Below are 15,822 nucleotides of genomic sequence, written 5' to 3'. Positions count from 1 at the left end.
TTTCCCTCCGCGCATGAAGACATTACCGAAAGTTTTGCTTGACGAATTATCCGAGGATTATGCAAATTCAAACTGAGGCAAAATGTTGAATATCGCAAAAGGTTGTGGGAAACGACGCGAAATTAATTGACGAATGTCAATTGTAGATCTATAATGCAATAATTTATGCTCGTACGATACAGTATTCAAGGAGGGCAAAATGAGATCGGAATTTATATGAATGGTACTCTTCCATTCACACGTGAGTGTGACCCAAGTATTTTTTATTAAATCAAGTTGATCTCTATTGTTCTTCCACGAAGAAAAAAAATTGTAGCTGATTGAGATATTCTGAAATATTTTTATTATTTAGTACTCTCATTGAAAATAATTCCAGTTTTCTTCCGACTTAATGCAAGATCGTGTCCAACGATTTCCTGTGACACCACAAGATGTGGAAGGCTATATAAATTGTCCGCATTCTATGGAAAATGTGATGGATAGAGGAAATAAATGAAAATAAATTGAAGTATCCCTTTCGCATAACGTCAGGTAAAATCCAAGAATATGGCAAGGTCTTTTGATATCGAGTCTAATTCTCAAATACCTTGTCTTAGAAGCACTTGTTTCTTGCTGATAAATTATAGTTAAAATAGTTAAAAGGGTTTCTAGGATAAAATATGGACTAATTACTAGAAAATTTACATTTTTCATTCTCCTATTTATTAGTTTCTTCTTCCTCTCTTTTCATTACTTTGTTACAATTGATACGTTTACGTTTATACTCTGTACAAAAAATGGTTTTTCTTCATTCAAATTTTTACCATCATCAGCTTTTTCGTTCAACTTTTTTCTCTGTTAATTAAATTCATCTCCAACGAACTAATTTTTTACGATATAATAACGTGTAAAGCGTTGAAAATAAATGTAGGTACTTTCTATTAGGTCACTGGTACTAGAATTAATTACCATTATTATTTGCTGAAAAATATGTCGTCTGTTTTTTTTTGTTTATATACTCAAAGCAGGCATGTTGCGAAGTGAATAAGGAGAAAAAATAAGAATGGAATTTTTTCTTCAATGCATGAACAAAGAACAAAAACGTTGCGGAACTATTCGTACGGTTTCCATATTTTTTTCATTCACTTACTTGGAAGGGAAGAGGATTATGATGAGATTATACAGGGAAGGGAGTAGGTGGGAGGGGATTAGCTAATCAGTCTTGTATTTGAGGCTCATTATATCTAGTTTCAACTGTATTGCGGTGCTCGTATGTACATTTTCACCTTTTCTATCTTCCATTTTATTATTAGTTCTCAGTTTATTTCCGATTTCCAAATGATTTATTCTTCATTAAAATTGGGAGCAGGGGAGCGTCAGTATTTCATTTGTCCGTTAATCAATCTTGACTCTCGCTGGGTTAAAAAGACAGTCTATATGCTCTCATATATTAATAATTAAAAGCATATTCCTTGTTTTTTTTCTCAATCAAATTGTTGAATAAAAAAAAATATCATACCGTGATTGGCTTTGATCATTAAACAATAATATTATCAGCATGGTAAGGGCTGTTTCAAATGAATGCTAATTGTTTATCCATGAGATATTGATAACGAACCTAAATATTGACCTTAGGAAAGTAATATCTTACGCCAGTTATTATTCTTCAAGCCCTAACGTCCTTTTTTTTAATGTTTTCTTTTCTCGTTTAAAAAGCAACTAGCCTCCTACGATAATTTGTCTCAACGATGAGTTTTTAATTAGTATCGCAAAGCGTAAAATTGAGTCCTAGCGCCCTTTCAATTCGTTTTTGCATCGAATTTACGAAGATGTGATTAATTTCACTTGGATAAATTGAATTTGCATGTACAATTTTTAAATACCATCGCGGTAAGAGAAACAAAAAAGGTATACGAAAAATGGTTTATCCTTTTCAATAAGGTTATGATTCATTTTACGATGATATTAAAAGAAAAAATCTAACTACACACATGTCGATAATGTTCAGTGATCAACATTAGGATGTCAATGACATTGTCATTCCAAACTCTAAGTGATCTGTATAAAATCTTGTATCAGTTCTGAATTTTGAATTCCACATAACTCACAAAGACTACGTTGTGGTACCACTGATATAACCGTTATTAAGATTCTCTGGTTTTTTAGTATAATCAACTGGCGATTTGTCTTTATCGTCGTTTGTTATAATATCAGCCTCAACCTCTATCGGCGTTGGAAAAATTATTTTCAGGGAGACAGTGTCTTTATTCTCAATCGACGAAACTTCCTCGGGTGTACGATTTTGGCAATCAGGAGTTTTAGCATGTTGAATATTTCGTCCACGATTGCTCGTCAACGAGCCAATTCTGTTCTGTGGACTCAATGAATTTTTACCAGAAGCAGGACTAACACTCTCCCTGGGTGTATAACTGTTCTTCAAAATGGACGGTGAATTTTTAACCGACTTGAGGCTATCCTCGACGAATGGAAAATCCAGAGTATCTTTACTTGAGCTCAGGGAACCACCGGATACACCGTCAAAATCATCGAAGCCCGCTTTTAATGGTATCTTTGAAGAATTAAAGTCATGGAAGTTTGTTACTAGTTTCGAATTTTCACCACACGGCTCAGAGCTATATCGCGAATTCGCACTGTTTCTCAAACACGCTGGCTCGATGCTAGCAAAATCATCGAAGTCCCGACGCAGAGGGGAGTCCTCGTCCTCCTCGATCTCGTCCTCACGGAGCTCCTGCAGGGATAATTCGAAGTCCCTAGAACAAGTTTACAAATTTTCATTGCACAAATTGAATACTGAAGACACTTGCCTTCTGGAGAGTTATTCTTTGTGAAAATCTTACTTGTCAATCCCTGGTGAGTTCTGACTATTTTGATTTCTCGCCTCGATTCCCTCTGGACTGTGGTAGAAGCTCACCTCCGAGAAGCCCTCGAGATCCACCTCTTGCAGCAGCATTGTGGCAATGTCAATGAATGTCGGTCTTCTGTTGACTTTTTGATTCCAAGTCCTTCTCATCAGGATGTAGAGCGAATCAGGACAGTTTTCAGGCCTTTCCATTACTCCTCCATCAATTACATATCTCAATACCTGAAGGCAGTTGTAAACTCCTTGAATTTCCGAAATTCATTGTATTTTCTTCATTATGTACAGAAATAGTTAAATATTCATATACGACAATTATTCGAAATAAAAAATCAAAAAATCTTCTATTTAATCTCTTAACTAATCGTTATAATCCGATAAATTCTTAGCTAGATTCCATGATTATCCAATGAAACAAACTTCAAATAAAGATAATCAGAGAGCTATAGTTAATAAATTGTCACCAACAATTTACCTGATCATTAGAAAGCCCCTGATATGGTTGAGACGCGAGTGTAACCATTTCCCAGAGAACAATCCCATAACTCCATACATCTGAAGAACTCGTGAAAACCCCATCCTTGAGGCTCTCAGGAGCCATCCACCTAACCGGAAGTAGTCCCTTGGTCCCCTTCCGATAGTAATCCGTCTCATAAATATCCCTAGTCATTCCAAAATCGCCAATCTTTACGGTGAGATCCTCAGCAACCATACAATTACGAGCTGCCAAGTCCCGATGAACAAACTTCTTCGCCGAAAGATACGCCATACCATCAGCTATCTCAGTGGCCATCCTGAGTATCCTTTTCAACGTCGGTGGTTGCTTTGCCAAATGCGTCATACTGTCGCACTGATCAGGCCTATGACTCCTCAAATAAGTTTTGAGATCCCCATTGACCATCAACTCCATAACAACGAGAGTGGGCTGTCCCCTAGAGACAACTCCCAACAGCCGAACTACATGATGAGTGTTAAAAGCCTTCATGACACTTGCCTCATTCAAAAACTCAATCCTCTCCCGATCTGTGGCATTTTCATTGACAGTTTTCACCGCGCATTTCACTTCTGGCTTTCCCTTGACAACGTCTTTAGCAAGTCCTTCATATACCATCCCAAAAGAGCCATTACCAAGTTCCTTGAGTAATCGAATCTTCTTCCTGGGCATCTCCCACTCGTCCGGCACATAAACCGTGCTAACGTACTCCGGATTGACAGTGGCAATGAGCCTCATACTCGGCATATTGCGCATCAGTTTTCGTTTAAAGAACCAGACACCACTCAGTGCCAAAAAAACAACGAATGCCAGTACAGACCAGAAGATAACCCAGAAAGTTCCTTTAGTGTTGTACTCAACAATGTAAAAGTACTTCGTCTCCGAATCAGATCCAGCCCCTGCGAGACTGGTAGCCCTCACTTTCACTGAATAATTGCCAGTTGACAGATTCTTAAGGATATAAGACCTGCCAGCCGCCGCGAAGTCCCGCTGAGTGATGCAAATCGGTGTCACTTGAAAATTCTGAATATCAATGCGCTTGTACTCGATGTGATAAGTCACAATAATTCCATTCGGCTGATTGGGCTCGTCCCACTCCAATTTCACCATTTGTTGACTACTATTTCCCCCGATAATAGTGTACCGAAAGGAGTCTACAGGTATGTCATCAGCACCCTCAAGCTGGAGTGTACGATACGTCCTCATAGTTTTGGTTGAGCAGAGATCACTCTCATTGGCTACCTGCTGACGACACGCCTGGATCTCAATATTATAGGCAGCAAAATTGCGCAAATTCCGCATGACGAATGACTTTTTGTCACTGGGTACAAGACGCTCAAATGCAATGATGCCCCCATTGAGAAATTTATCGGGAGCTGGCTGATCACCCGGAGATTTAACCGCACGTTTGCGTAACGAGGTGCTGAGCAATCCAGGACTGAAATCCCCCTTGACTCCAAAGAGATCGTCGTAGATGGGGTCATCCTCAATAGATGCACTTGAGTAACCACTAGAATTTCTCTTTCTTCGGTTATTAATCCTCTTGATATATACTCGATTGTGCAGTGCGTCCTCGAAAGCTATGGAGCTCGACACTTCCTTCTCCCTCATCAACTGATCAGATTCTCGATCAGCACAGTCGCATGCTGCTTGCTCTGGGAGTTTTGTGAGTTCTCGCTCAGTCTCGGCGCGTTTGCGCTCTTCCTCAACTCGTTCAGCCTCTGTTCTTTTCTCAGGCAGATGCATTGGCTCCTCGCAGTAATTCCTCTGGGCGAGAAAGGCTGAATCGTCAGGTTCCCACTTGCCAACAATACGATAATGCGTTAGATTGCCGTTGAAGCTGATTGGCTCGGTCCAGTGAATAATGAGTTCGCTGCTCGAGTTGCTCCAAGTGAGAAGGACCCGGGGTGGTTCGGGTGGACTTGGCAGTGTTGTGAAGTACATGAGATCACTTTGGGCTCCAGAGCGCTCAGTGGCAATGGTGTACGTTTTAACGTAATAAGCGTACTGGGTGTATGATTTTAGTTGTGTAAGTATGTGTGTCAAGTAGGGTTCGGAGCTATCGGTAGCGGCTACGTCGTCAACACGCCAACGATCGCCACCGCAAGCATCCCTGCCATCGTACATTGTAACGTTTTGATAGGGTGCCTCAATAAAGTACACAACGTAACCGAGAAGTGATCTGGGATCGTGATGCTGAAAGCGCTCCCAGTTTATGAGCGCTGCCTCTGCCGTTCTCTTCGCCACAAATGTCTTTAGTTTAGTCACATTGCACGCCACTTTGTCACCATTGCTATTGGGTGCCACCTCCAAATCGGTGAACTCCTTGAGATCAGCCTTTTCACGCAGTGCTTCGATCTTTTGGAGGCAGAGCTTTGGATTGAAGTGAAAGAAAACTTTGGCATCACCATCTATTGAACCAATTTTTATGCCGGGATGGGTCTCCCAATTCCACAGCTCCTGCAAATTTTGATTGTCCAGCACAGCTAGAGTATACTTTCCATTGTCCAAGTACTGACCCTTTATGCTTCTCAAATTCTTCAGGAAGTTGAGTGATATAAGGGGAAAACTGCGGACTATTTTCAAATAACCGTCGATCTCCTCGATCATGTTAAGACTTTCCTCTAGTTCTTGCACAATGTTCTTTCCTCCTCGTATTTGAATTTCCAGGCTGCCTTTTATGTGGGTACATCCACTCAGTTTCTGAGCTGATACAATACTGTCTACGTTAGCACCTGAGCACTCCTTTAGACAGTGGCCGTCGCACTTTTTGCAGGTTTGCTTACCATCTCTCTCCTCTTCCATAAAGCCGGGAGGACAATCTATCAAGCAGGTATTGTTAAAGGGCTTATAAGGATAGTATTTTATGTTGTTGTACGCCTCCCGTGGTTTCTTCATCTTTCGACACTCGTTCTCCTGGATACAGCGCCGTTTCATAAACTTGTAGGTACCCGATGGACAATCTTTCACGCAACTACCAGCTACCAATACGTCCTTACAGACTGTACAATTTTGGGTGGATGAACCACCGGTACAACCACCCAGACATGAGGTATGACAGCAACTTGAGGGATCGTGAGCAGCGCATGTACGATCTCCACACGCTTTATCACATACTGCAATTTTTTACGGATACATTAAAAAAAATCGTTGCGATAATTTGACTACGGCTTATGCATTTATATTCACCTTTCTGGCAGTGTTGTCTGTTCCAACAAAGTGTCTCATCTTTATTTGTTTGTCGAGTTGGGCAGTGTCTGTCGCAAACCGGACAGCCATTTCGTGGTTTATTTCCCTGGGGGAGAATGAACAGATTTTATGAGTTCGTGGGGAAATTTTATAGCATTGAACAGGATTATTTTACATATTGAGTTGTTTCTTTACGAAGGGCTCAAATTATTCGACAATCATTCATTTGACGAGTTGTATTTTCTAAGAATACAGTGACAATATTCAATGTCTGGAGTTTCTGCTTATACATTCAATTTCAGTGTAAGTTTCATTATATTTATAGAAATTTCTTCTCGCTGAGAAAAGTGTACCATGGTAAATGCACGCACATTCTCAACCTTAGGTTGTAGCGCGTTATTGCACATTAACCTTTAATTTGCTTATTGAAAAGAAAATGGTAATGAATTGCTTTTAACGAGAACATAAATTAGTACGGAAGTGTCAATAACGACGTTGATGCGTCAATGGAGAAAAGTTAGCGTGCGACAGTGATGATTATTATTCTTGATAATTTTACATCTGACGCAGCATTTGAAAGGAAAAAAAACTGTTTACTCAAACTGATTTTAAAAGACACGGGGAGACTCGTGAACGGTGACATCGACGGCGCGTGCACCAATACAACTTGCCGAGTATCACCAGCGTGAACGCGATCCAATGATACGCCAACACTGATATTTATACGTGTCTGTATTGAAATGAAGACGAAAGAGACAAACATTTCGAGGTACTACTAATGACGTATGTAGGAGGTTCTGGGGCAATGTACGCGATATTTCCGGTGTTAAACATCATGATGACGCCTACCCAGTGCCGCGTCCGGTATCGAGTGCTTTTTTGGTATAATCTTACGGTTGGCTTAGAATACGTAGAATAACATGAAGTGGGTTTATAGTAAATTGAGAGACAAGCCGGAAAAACTGTCATTTTCTAGTCCCATGGAAATAGTGGGTTGAAGGCGAGAGTTGCTACTATGTCTGGGACTGAAACGACATTTTCCCGGCCTGGCTCACATAGTATTTTTCGGACGTGGGGCGCCAACAATGATTATGTCTGCATGCCATCATCAATTGAACAAGAAATAACTCTTCAAGCAATTTTTTTATAACCATTTCGATTCTGGACTTCCTAAATTTAGAACTCGTAACCTAATCGGTAATTTTTGGGGGGAAATAGTTCAAGGGGCGGAAATAATTGCTCTCATATTGATTATTTGACTTATTTGTTTATAGTCAAGAGCAATGCACTTGTCGCCAACTTATGGTTGAATGTGTCATCATGAACATAATATGCAAAGAATTATAATAAATGTAGTACAAATTAAAATTATTCGTAGATGAGTCAGAAATATAACATTTTTCAACTAGTTTAGCTATTTTGAAGTGTATCAATGAACTTAAACCATATCAATGTTGTACCTTAATACCACCAATTTCTCATCTTTGGAATCATTATATGCGTTTTCATCTGTTTCTCTCAAATTGCAATTTGTGAACATCATAGACGACCTTATAAATTTAATAACTATTAGTCGTTAGCTGAACAGGTTTGAAAAAATATTTTTCTGTTACCAATCAATATAAAAGAACAAAATGAAGAACAGTAAAATTTGAGGATGATTACTTGCAGCATAACGTGTGTTTTTTGAAACAGTAATCACGTGAGTTACTATTTCTTTTCATAAATATTTATGTTACCATAATTGTAAATTATGATACACTTCAAGCTTAGCGTATTCGTTAATTGTGTCTGCTCCTTGGGAATTGATAATTGGCATGGATTATTATTTAGGTTTGTCCGTATTGAACTTGGAGTTTTTTTCAAATGATTGACATCTTCATTTTCTTCGTTTTTACACATTTCGTAATTGGTGTCTTCATTCGCCACGTGTTGATTATCAAGATATTGGTGTTTCTGGTTGTGTCTGAGCAGGGGGATCGAGAAAGTCTGCTGTGAAAATGGATTTTTCAAACGTATTTTTTTTGCAAATGATTCTCCATCGATGGTCCTTTCAGACTGTCATTCATATCAGAACTATTCAAGTTTCTAATTCCAACATGGATGAGGCTTGTGTCATTGGTTGGTTCTGCAATTGTTTCCAATCTTGTTTTTTAATAGTGCAATTTCCAAGTTGTCGGGGTTGAAATGAACGAGGCAGGTTGAAAATGAATTGATCCCCTTATTCCCTCGCTGATCTGTCTTTTGCATCTCTTTGATGATGCAATGTATCCTCTTGCCACAATAGATGAATTCCATCTCCCGGCACGTTGAATAGTCGTCATGCTAGCACCAGAGTCAGTCAGGATTTTTGCACCTGTAATTTGTTATTACGATCATCATTTAATGATGGAGTTTGAAATTAATAAGTTTTAACTTGTGTTCCTGTTTTTTATTTTTGAAAATAAAAAAATCTAATAAATTTTTCATACACTTTTCATCATACCTTCAATTCAATAAACAAAAAAAATTATCTGAAATTCTCCCAGAAAAAAAAATTGTAAAAAATTCTTTCATTCACCTGTACGTCGAAATGTGTCCTCTATAGTCCAATGGCGATTCTAGATCTAAAAAAGACAATGGATTGAACGATGATTCCGTAAGTGGGTTGGCCCAAATTCTGATCGGTTTATTTTCCGTTGCGATAAGCAATGAAGAAATGGTCTGTTATAACTTAAACTCATTAAGTTATTCCGATTGTCGGAGTGATTGGTATCAATCGCAAGTGCGAACTTGTTTTGAATGTTTTGAATGTTTTTCTATTTTCTCCAGGCCATGAATTCGTCGAAACATTGCTCGTTCTTCTTAGCTGATATTTCAGGCAAGTAATCATCAGAAAAAGATTTGGCAAAGACTAGGATTTCCTGGGGTATATCACTGTCATTGTCATTACAGAAATGTTCTAGGTAGTCCTCCATGTTTAACATTCAGTTAATTTCTATTTTCAATACTCGTGAAAACAATTGTAAAGCACCAAGTCAGTTTCTTTCAGAGGTTATGGTCACTTATCACAACGTGATAGAGTTTAGGACTGCTCCAGGACTGCAGACTCCATGGACATGAGGCCTATACGCAAATCGATCTACGATAGTTGAGAACACATCGGGGACTGCAAAATATCAGACTGTGACTCTTTTTCAGTCACCGACCGTGTTTTTACACCGGCCGGATAAACACCGTTTTGCGATCTCTAGACAGCCAGGATAATGGTGTTTATTCGGCACCAGTCCGAAAAAATAATTATCACCCAGATGAAATTTCTTTTCATTCTCCAAGTGGTGACAAAACGGCTATTGTTGATGAGATTTTCTTATCGCTCATTCACTTTCACACAGTATATTCCAAATTTCGAATACTTAAAGGAGTGAAAATATACAGGGCCAATTGAAATGGTATGCGCGAAACAGATAGATGAACTCAAAAATTCAATACATACATTATTCATCGCAGATAACCCCTTGTTTGAATTTTATCTCATTCAACTTATGTTCTCATCTGCTCCAACTCGTCATTCATAAGAAATAATTAATCGCACAAGTTTGAGACGATTATCATTCAGACTTGTCAATATTTTTCTGCAGTTTCATTTTTTTTAACAATTGGAACGGAAAGTTGAGTAAAAATGAAGCTATAACGTTTCGATTGATGTCAGTAGCTGAATCATGAAAATGAGCTTGATTCCCCAAGTGCAACTTTACTCGTAATTATTTCTCGATTCTCCATAGTATTGATACAGAGCCACAGCCTTGCATAGCTCATGTTTATGATTTCTCTTGTTTTATCTTGTTTTCCTAATGAAGCTAAAATGCACTGATCATATGCAACAGAAACGATAGAAACAACCCGAATATGCACGTGGTTACAGTGAAGGTCGAAAAACAAATTGCGAAAGAAGGTTATTTTACGCTATCGTCAGAATAGCAACATGAAAATAAGGATGTTGCATACAGCGAAGCAGAACATTGCTAACACTGGTAATGGTCATCTAGTTTTTATTCAACTTTTTCCACCCAATTCTCTTTACTGAATTAACTGGCTTCCACTTCTCTCCCAACATTTCCGCCGGAAACACCGCTTCGTGAATTTATTCTTACGGAAATACTAAGAGAGAATGTTAATGAATCTTTTTCCTCTCTTCAACTTTTTCCAATTTTCCTGGATAATTGTGGTAATTAAAATCGCCATTATTTATTCACAACCGTCATGAATGCCGAGCTATGCAGACTCAATTCTGAATTCTAAATTGAATAATGCCACTGAATCATTGAAAAACATGTAGGAAAATAATGAGGGAATAGCATTAGGAGAGAGATAAACAAGAATTACTCCAATGTGCGCAATGTCTTTTATCTCCTTGTCCTTGTCCTTGAGAATCATGTTCCAGTCAATAGTGTCAGCGTAACATAGAGCTGGATTTTTTTCAAATCTAACTCCACCCCGCAGTATGTCGGTGAGTGAATGTAGGCCAATTTCCTGCAGGTGCATCATCTCAAATGCTACGAGGGCATAGTCTATAAAGAGCGAGTTACCACGTATGACCGCTAAGTTTGGAAACAGTCGACCAATGCTCTTCAAGCCATTAACTCTGCAAAATAATAACAAGGAGCGTTAGTTATATGAGAAATTTAAGTGACATTTGAATGATAGTCTATTGATTGATGCAAGTTGTAACGCCTACTTTATCTTCCACTATTGTTAACAGGAAATTGTCTCAATGACTGAAGACGAATAATTGGATCTTGCCGTTGAAAATTATCAAGCATTCCTCCGCTAATTAATTCCGACGGATTTATTTGATCAATTACCTTGAAGTTTCATATGATCGTAAACATCACGGTTTACCTCACACACGTATTCATTGATTCATAATTTAACATTATTGGCTTTTTAGAAAATTTCGCTTCACTAATTACATAGAATGATAATTCACCATTAATCTCACCTGTATAATACGAGGTATCCAGTGATCTCGATCAATTCTGGAAATGTTTGATTGATGTAGGCCGTTTCATTAGCGTGGTCTATAAGTAGAATTTGTACAAAACCCTCAACCACACGACATCCTCTTAGCCTTGAAAACTGATCCACGTGATTTCTTATGTCTATGCTTTGGCACACTAGAATAATTAAAGAAATAATCACCATTAGTTTACATAAATTCCATCAGCTTCCATTGCTTTAATTCTATTCAAACACATGTACATTCCTCTACTAATGGTACTAATGAAACTCAGTGTCAAGCAACCATTCCCCAACTGTATCAGCGAATTCGTTTATCACCCAGTTTTACATTAAAAATTATTCAATTGCAATTGACAAGTCGATTAGTTCAATTTGCAAAACATCCTGGCGCCACATTGGTGGCCATTGAGCGATAGCATGTGTCAATCTTTCCGGTAAGGAGTTATTGCCGATATCATTTCATTTTTCATCTTTTTTTGTTTTTTAAATTTCTGGGAATCCGCGGATCAGATTGACGTGAAAAAATGTACCGTTTCTAAGCTTTATCATTATGCAATGACCCAAAAAAATCCATAGCCGTGTCTCTATTGTTTTGAAAAAAATTTTGAAAAAGATTTTTAAAAACATAGGAAAATTCTTCCACGGTGATGAAATACTGTGAGACATTGAATAATAATAAAATATGTAAATGGTATATTTTTTCATGTAAATTTTATCAACAGCTTTCCAGAAATTTATAAACAATATGAAAATTAAAAGAAGCTGGCAATGACTCGCTAAAAACTGAAGCTAAACCTAGGAAGAAACCAAGTTCTTCAGTATCGCCTCTAATTCGAGTATTCCCCCAACTTTAAATTCGCCTTCTTTCAAAGTACTTCAAACTTATCGCGATAGGATTTACGAGAAAAAAAAAACGATAAAGTGTAGGCTGACACTCAGCGGGAGGAGTTATCACACCCAATACTATAAATGGATTTGCAGAGTCGATGCAAGAAAGAAAACAACCGCTGAAAAAACGTAAACATTTCGCTGTGAAAGTAGAAATACCAAGGGTGAGAGGAAGGAATTAGTGCTCATAGAAATAGTTGGACGATATTCACTCCAACCGGTATTGTTGTCAATAATACCCACGGTTTAACACCGATGACTCATTGAATTCAAAAATAAACGCCCAAGAGTTTAAAAATGACCACGAGGTGGCAGCGTTGTTCCGATTGGTCGGAGCGACAGGGAAGAGCTTTTCATTCACAAGAAAATACACTCGCTCATGAATGTTGCGCATATATGCACACTGCGTGTTACACGTAAGTGTATACGTGTGAAAAACCGTTCACAAGTCGCAAGGCAGAAAGAGCGAGAGGGAGTGATGTGAGAATAAATGAGAATGAAACGGTAGTTGATGAGCGTTGGTACGTACTAAAGGAAACCGGAGAATTTTTTGTTCCAAAATATTGATAATTCAGCAAGGAATATTGGATGGCTAACAATTCGACGAGGTAGACGCGGATAATCCTTCAGTACGTTCGATAAATGGCCAATAGAATCCGAGTGGAAGAATTCAATGTGTTGGTTTTTTTATTCTCCATTCTGTCCTCCTCCGCCAGTTTGAAATAACTTGGGTGGGTGAGTCTGATTAAAATTGTGCTACTGATGGGGGAGGAGGGGTAGAAACACTTCAAGTTCTAGTGTGGCAGTCTAAACGCACAGTTGCCCAGCGCATTCCTGACACTTTCCTCAAGGTTATTGGTGTCGTTCACCCAAAGGTTGCTGTGTAACGCGCGGATGTGACCCGTTTGAGGATAAGCAACATTCTTGCTACTCACCGCGAGCCCATTGTACATACATACAAGCCAACTAGTCTCCCACTTGCCTCCATAAACATCCAATGAAAACAAAAAAAAAGAGGAGAGAGTGTGATGGATAGTCGAGGACGAACTACCAGAGTATCGAGATATTCCCCTATGCAACTTTCCACCTATGCAACATCGTTTTTATGTCATTTTTGTTTAAAGTGCGGTTGTGATAATTATTGGTATCTGCGATTTGTTATTGAGTGCTTAAACCGGTGATTAGGTCGCTGCGTCATGATTTATTCTACATTTGCACTCTTCTATTATTCATGTGTTTCTCAGAAACTATCAAACACTGGGTTTATACCAATGCTGGTGTTGTTATTATTTTTAGCTGCATGATTTTGGAGTAGTCGAAAAATTTAGGCCATCTGAGAGGGGCTGAGGATCGTAAAAATGGGAGACACTCGCGGATGATGGACGACGTGATTTCATAGCTTTATAAAATAAAATGAGAAAAAAAATGGGTACACCTCGTTCAGCAATCGAGTTGTAGTCTCAACTCAGCACAGAGCTGTTCCGTTGTTACCCTCTTTATTTATGGGCAATAGGTTTCTTTGGGATGATCATGTGACACATACTTGCGGATAATGTTCAAGATCAATTTATCAATGGCTTCGTCAAAAAAAATTTAATGAAAAACTTTAACCGACATTTTTTATACAATTCTTAAAAATTAATGGGAATTCTTTGAATGCTATCACGAACAATGAGCCAAGTGTAGAATTAATATTCAACTTAAAACAAAAAGATAGTGGCTGTTATTGATGGAGCAACACTCGATATCACTGTCAGAAAAATGAAACTATAAAAAAAAATAACAAATCAGAGACGGGCTTTATCAATATTTTTCTTCAGTAGATTAAATTGCGAAAGGAAAGAGTTCTCTGAAGATGATGTTCCTGATGGGATAGGGTGATGGTTTTCGTTCACCGTACATCGATATTCGTTCGGCGTATCTCGAATTGGTTAAGAGGTACTCTCCCTTCATATTCCTCATACACAAGAGTATAAAGGGATGAAAATAAAGAGTTGGCGTTTTGTTCTCTGCCCCCTTCCTCTCAGCCACTCATTTTTTTTTTTCATCCCAATGATGAATCCCTTCTTCTCCATTTCTCGGGTATATCCTGATGGGCCAGGTGTTGCTCTCAACAAATGTTGAAGGGCATAACCGGAAGTTGACTGTCTAGACGATTTTTTTTTGCACCATTTTATCTCGACCCCACAATTCACAGGGTCAACATGCCCTAACCTCTTGTAGTTGCCTACAGTGCCGAGTACAGATATTTATTCTTATCTTGTCGAAAAAAAAACCGCACACCCATTGGTTGTCGCACTGCCATTCACTTCAACTAACAGAGAACATTTTATTTTCCTCACGTCGATCCATGGATGAGATAGAAACGTACATGTCAGCCCAGTAATTTTCAAAATTATTTGAAAATAGTAAAAATTGGACGAAAATTAACTCGAATAAAGCACTTTGTTTTTAATTAATGTAAAAAACTGTCAAAAAGAGAAGGAAAAAATGTAAATTGTTGGAAGTAAGGGACAAAAATGTTGAAGACCATTGGAATCGTTTGGTAAATGAAGTAATGTGGAATCCATTCTAAATTGTCACTTCAAATGGAATTGCAACTGCCTCAGTGCTTTTTCATTTTAATGTATTCTGATATCTTAACTGATGTTTAATGCTAATGGCATACTAAGCATTATCGAGGCGAGAGGGATGAGATTATAATAAATTTTACATTTTTTTCTCCTGCGATGATTATGGAACGTTGTTGCCATTCGCAGCAAACCTTGTTTCAAATGGATTCACAATGTTTGAATAAATTAACATGGTGAAACTCCGAGGAGTACGAATAAGGAAAAATACGACCAACTTCTCTACTTCACCGTGAGAACCGAAGTTAAACATCGTTTAGTAAGTGATGTATTCGAATTTGAATGAATTGCTTCGTGGAAGATTCTTATATGTGACGCAAAATGAGCGAAAACTATAAATTTTCTAAAAATTTATAGAAATAATAAATCGATGATTGAGAAAATTGAGGAACATCTATCATTGAATTTCAAATTGCTCTGAATTCTGATGAATTTTCTCCCTTGCCGCTTGAAATATTATTTTCTGTGCGGGATCTAATGATTTCACAGTAATTACACGCGTCGTCGTACAGTGATTAAATACACACGAAAACGCATTTCGTAAGAACTCGTGTTTGAATAAATTACTTCAATGAGACACTAAGAAGTATGAAGTGTAAAAAAAACACAAACAAACTGGACAGCCTTAACGTGGGGAAAAGAACACAATCTTTACATAAAATAGCAATTGTGATTAGTGGGCACATCAATTCCGCGATGTATTCACCGAACGTGCTAAATTCCGCGAAATTGTCACCGTAAACTGAAAATCTAAATAGATAAAC

General features: G+C 38.2%; 1 protein-coding gene across 2 annotated transcripts in view; it reads right to left on the bottom strand.

Moving 5' to 3' along the window:
• Positions 1-357: 357 nt before the first annotated feature.
• The window catches only part of LOC105265068 (insulin-like receptor), a 40,861-nt gene continuing 25,396 nt past the window's right edge, over positions 358-15,822 (bottom strand). For both annotated transcript variants that reach the window (XM_011302355.1, XM_011302356.1), the window contains exons 3-8: positions 11,521-11,695; positions 10,905-11,163; positions 6,540-6,645; positions 3,333-6,466; positions 2,838-3,082; positions 358-2,750 (exon numbers count right to left, since the gene is read on the bottom strand). In XM_011302355.1, coding sequence (XP_011300657.1) covers positions 2,093-2,750; positions 2,838-3,082; positions 3,333-6,466; positions 6,540-6,645; positions 10,905-11,163; positions 11,521-11,695 — 4,577 coding nt within the window. In that variant the 3' untranslated portion in view covers positions 358-2,092. The remainder of the gene's footprint in view (positions 2,751-2,837; positions 3,083-3,332; positions 6,467-6,539; positions 6,646-10,904; positions 11,164-11,520; positions 11,696-15,822) is intronic.

Source organism: Fopius arisanus, unplaced genomic scaffold, assembly GCF_000806365.1.
Source record: "Fopius arisanus strain USDA-PBARC FA_bdor unplaced genomic scaffold, ASM80636v1 scaffold00027, whole genome shotgun sequence".
NCBI classification, from domain to species: Eukaryota; Metazoa; Arthropoda; class Insecta; order Hymenoptera; family Braconidae; genus Fopius; species Fopius arisanus.
Note: the sequence above shows the minus strand (reverse complement) of the source record. Positions and strands in the feature narration are given on the sequence as shown.